The sequence below is a fragment of the Eurypyga helias genome, unplaced genomic scaffold, assembly GCF_000690775.1.
Source record: "Eurypyga helias isolate BGI_N326 unplaced genomic scaffold, ASM69077v1 scaffold15072, whole genome shotgun sequence".
Taxonomy (NCBI): domain Eukaryota; kingdom Metazoa; phylum Chordata; class Aves; order Eurypygiformes; family Eurypygidae; genus Eurypyga; species Eurypyga helias.
Window position 1 is genome coordinate 97,970 of NW_010236795.1, and position 4,205 is coordinate 102,174.

The 4,205-nt window shown below is 36.8% G+C and overlaps 1 protein-coding gene across 1 annotated transcript in view; it reads left to right on the forward strand.

Annotated features, from left to right (window-relative positions):
- The window catches only part of LOC104506314 (protein furry homolog), a gene marked incomplete at its 3' end in the record, with an annotated part of 101,382 nt that extends 97,458 nt beyond the window's left edge, over positions 1 to 3,924 (forward strand). The window contains exons 28-30 of the mRNA XM_010147231.1: positions 1,027 to 1,187; positions 1,921 to 2,031; positions 3,770 to 3,924. Coding sequence (XP_010145533.1) covers positions 1,027 to 1,187; positions 1,921 to 2,031; positions 3,770 to 3,924 — 427 coding nt within the window. The remainder of the gene's footprint in view (positions 1 to 1,026; positions 1,188 to 1,920; positions 2,032 to 3,769) is intronic.
- Positions 3,925 to 4,205: the final 281 nt, after the last annotated feature.

Sequence of the window (4,205 nt, forward strand, 5' to 3'; positions counted from 1 at the left end):
CAAGAGCAGAGAGGAGGGGCAGAACCCCCGCCCTCGACCTGCTGGCCACACTTCTCTGGATACAGCCCAGGATACGGTTGGCTTTCTGGGCTGCTAGCGCACACTGCCGGCTCATGTCCAGCTTTTCACCCACCAGTACCCCCAAGTCCTTCTCCTCGGAGCTGCTCTCAATCCACTCTCCACCCAGCCTGTCCTTGTGCTTGGGATTGCCCCAACCCAGGTGCAGGACCTTGCACTTGGCCTTGTTGAACTTCATGATGTTGCCACAGGCCATAACGTTTAACTCCTACCAAACAAATGTTTATTGTGTCAACACTATCATCTTTAGCCACTGTTCATATTGATATGCATTAGTATTTTCTAGTTAGACTTTGTTTTCTGGCATGGTTTCTAGATGAAAAATAATTGGCCAGAAGCAGTTTGCCAGTCTTTTTAATAAATGTAGTACTGCCTCTGCCATCATGTGTTGCTGTGGGAAATTAAAAGTTTTCTATTTTTTTCTCCCCATGATTAAGAATTCATAGATATTTTTCATTTTCTCAGGTAATTTAGCTGTTCAGAAAATACACCACATCTTTGTCATAAAGAAAAAGGCACCAAGTTTCTTTCGTTTCTTGTCCCTAACTGTTAGAGTAGTAGAGTAGTAGAGTCCCTCCTGTATTACAGTAAGACCAAGTTTGGGCTTGTACTTAAAGGATTAGAAAAAACAAGTAAATATTTACCATTAAAGGAATGCAAGAGTCAGTGAAAAGCCTGAGTCTATAATTAGTTTCTTGCATGCTGTTTCTAAAGTCAGCTGTACCGGTTTGTATACAAATTAATTCAGAACTGAAGGTTCTTAAAAGATGCATCTTATTCACTACACTGGATTTTTTAAATGAGCTTAGATACTTTGGATTGAGTGTATAGTGGACATTTAAGAAAAACTCCATTTGTAGAAATTTAAAATTCATGTTGTCATCTCTGCCACATGAATATGTATTTAACATTAACAAAGCATACGTATTTCTATTTCTGTTCACTTAGTGCACCACAGGAGATTTCTCTTTCCTCAGCAGAGCTTGAGGCATCACCTGTTCATCTTATTCAGCCAGTGGGCAGGACCTTTCAGCATTATGTTCACACCACTGGACCGTTACAGTGATAGAAATCATCAGATTACAAGATATCAGTATTGCGCATTAAAGGTATTAGAAGTTTCACCATCAAAATCAGTAATAGCAATTTTCTGGTCAAAATACAAGTAATTGTGGGTTTAATTTCCTTTTATTTCACATAAATATGAAGTGGCATACTTTATGCTAATTGTTTTGGAAACCAGAACGCATTTAAGAATTTTATTTAACTGTTCATTAATAGGTTATCAGATTCAGTGGGAGAATATTAGGCTCTGAATTTAAATATAGCACCAGTTCAGTATCACATGCTCATCTCAGGACTGTCTCCCACACTTGCCTAGAGACATGTTTAATAATAATAAAATGCTTTTGCACTAAAACCGCTTGCAACTCCCCCTATAAGTAAGCTGAGAAAATAATAGCTTATGTACTTCTATAAGCTACATTACCTGGTGTAAAACAATATTTGTAGAAGGATGCTATTGAAGCATATGTGTATTTTAATTGTTTTGTAGCTAACTTGTGAAGACTGGGTATAATGACAAAATGTATCTTGAAGAATGGGGAAACTGGGCTGCAGTATTCCTTCCAAAATGCTTAAACGGAGCATTATCTTGAATCCAGTAACATCAACAGCACACAGTTACTGGGTTCCAGCAAATCAGCTGTTACCAGTTTCACCATAGTTCCCTCAAAAATAAAAACAAGTGACATTCCTGTTAGCCTGGATTTGGGCTCAAATCATTCTGAAAGGTTCATTCGTGTTGCTTTTCCATGAAACTTAAGTTCCTTGTGTTTTTAGGCCATGTCGGCTGTGCTCTGCTGTGGACCGGTATTTGATAATGTTGGCCTTTCACCTGACGGGTATCTTTACAAATGGCTTGATAACATTCTGGCTTGTCAAGATTTACGTGTAAGTACTCAGCAAAATACAACACAGGAATCATTTTAATCTCTGTTCTGGATGAATAAAGAGTTTGTGACTATGAGAACTATGACTCTGTACATTCTAGTTTGAGAAGGAAACAATAGCTTTATGCAAGGTTCTAATAAAAAGTGTAATTATTTTAAAAGCATTTTAGAAGTAAAAGAATTAGTATTTCTGAAAATATAATATATATAAGCTTAAAAAAATACTTTCTGGCTTAATGTTGCTTGCAACAATTATTTAGGCCTTTCATCTGCTCATAAATGTTAGAAGTGGCACAAGCTCAAAAATACTTGTATTTCTATTTGGAGTACTTCCACCCACCTGCTTCAAGTTTCTGTGCAATGAGAATGTAAAACCCTTCCTGCTTGGTCACATAGATGCTGGTGAAACAAATCAGGGTGAAAGTGAGTGGGTAGATCTTCCAAAGAAGTCAAGAGGATAAATGGTTCTGGAGAGGAAAGAAAGGATTTTTTTTTTTTCGGTTGTGAGGTAGCTAGAGGATACATGCTGTAGCAATGGTAATTGATTTGGAAAAAAAAAACCAAAAATATTGGACAAATTAAAAGAAAGAAGGGATAACTGCAGACAAAAATATTTTGGAAGTCAGATAAGATTCTGGAATGCTAGTAGGGGTGGAGCTATAAAGATATGTATAAGTGGTATGTATAGTTTAAATTCTTATGGATGTGGGAAGGAAACCTAGAATATGAGAAAGTAAGAGAGATACTTTTCCTCCTGACATGTTTTCATTATCATCAACAAATACTATATCACTGTGTCTAATTGATCTTTGGCATATACCACTCAGAAAGTAACTAGGGACAAAAACTACCTCTCTTTTAAACTTCTCCTCTTGAAAAAACAAACTTGGATACTGTAGGTGAAATTTGTTTCCCCTAAGCTAATCACTGTAATTCATGATTAATCACTGTAATGAAGGACTGCAACTGAACTGCATTGCCTACACAGCTTGTTCACATTTAGGAGATGAAGATCCTACTCTGTCCGTTAACATTACATAACATTTGCAGTCTTTACAAGTAGTTAACTACACTTGGTGACAGGATGTTAATAGGCATTAGTGTTTGGTGTTGCAGTTCTGTCCTCTGCTGAAGAATCACGAGGGCGTAGTCCAAGCCTTAGCTGTCTGTAGGTTATACAAGGATCAAGAGATGCAAGGTCTGTAGGGAGAGTTGTTAGATTGCTTGATGTAGTTGGATTAAACACACAAGTTTTCGTACCCCCAGGCTTGGAAAAGAGATTTTTCTTTGTCTGCCTTGCTTCTGTATTAGTTAAAAGAAGGATAAACTTGAAAATGTGTCACTTTTTGAAACTTACATAAAGTAGGAAATAAAAGTTTAACAAATCAGTTAACCAATGCACATGGAAGTTGCCCAGGAACACCTATCAAGTGTCTTAGATTTTTCTGAGGATTCTGCTCTTGTCTGTGCCTGGTTTTGGAGACCTCTTTTGAAAATGTATTTAATTTATCTGGTCTCTGTACATATAATTTTCTTTCAAGTGAGCAGTATTGAAAACTGAGTCACATTTCAACTGCGTTATCCCTAAAATAAATTTATGATAAATTTTCAGATTTCTTTTTACTTATTTTGAATACTGCATTTTTCTCTTGTTTTTCCTATGTCACACTGAGAATTGCAGAGAATGAACATACCTGATTTCACCAATCATGTTTTGACATGTGCTTATATATGCCCAGGTTCATCAGCTTGGCTGTGAAGTTGTAGTCCTGTTGCTTGAACTAAATCCTGATCAGATCAATCTCTTCAACTGGGCTATAGATCGATGTTATACTGGATCATACCAGCTTGCCTCTGGATGTTTCAAAGCCATTGCAACTGTGTGTGGAAGCAGGTATTAATTGATCTATTAATCTACACTTTCAAATGTAAAGGAAAATGAAAGTTCAGCTTGTTTTGTAAAGAATTGCTAGCCACACTCTTACATTATGTCCTTTCAAACAGCTCTCGGGGACTCTTATCACTTCATGTCTGTGATTCTGAAAATTCTGAAAAGTGATGTGCTTCGTAGAAGATGCTCTTAATATATATATATTTGAAATCTATGGCATTTTTATGCTTTCTTTTCTCAGAAAGATACAAACTAACCATGTCGTGTTTTAACTCGGGCTAGCA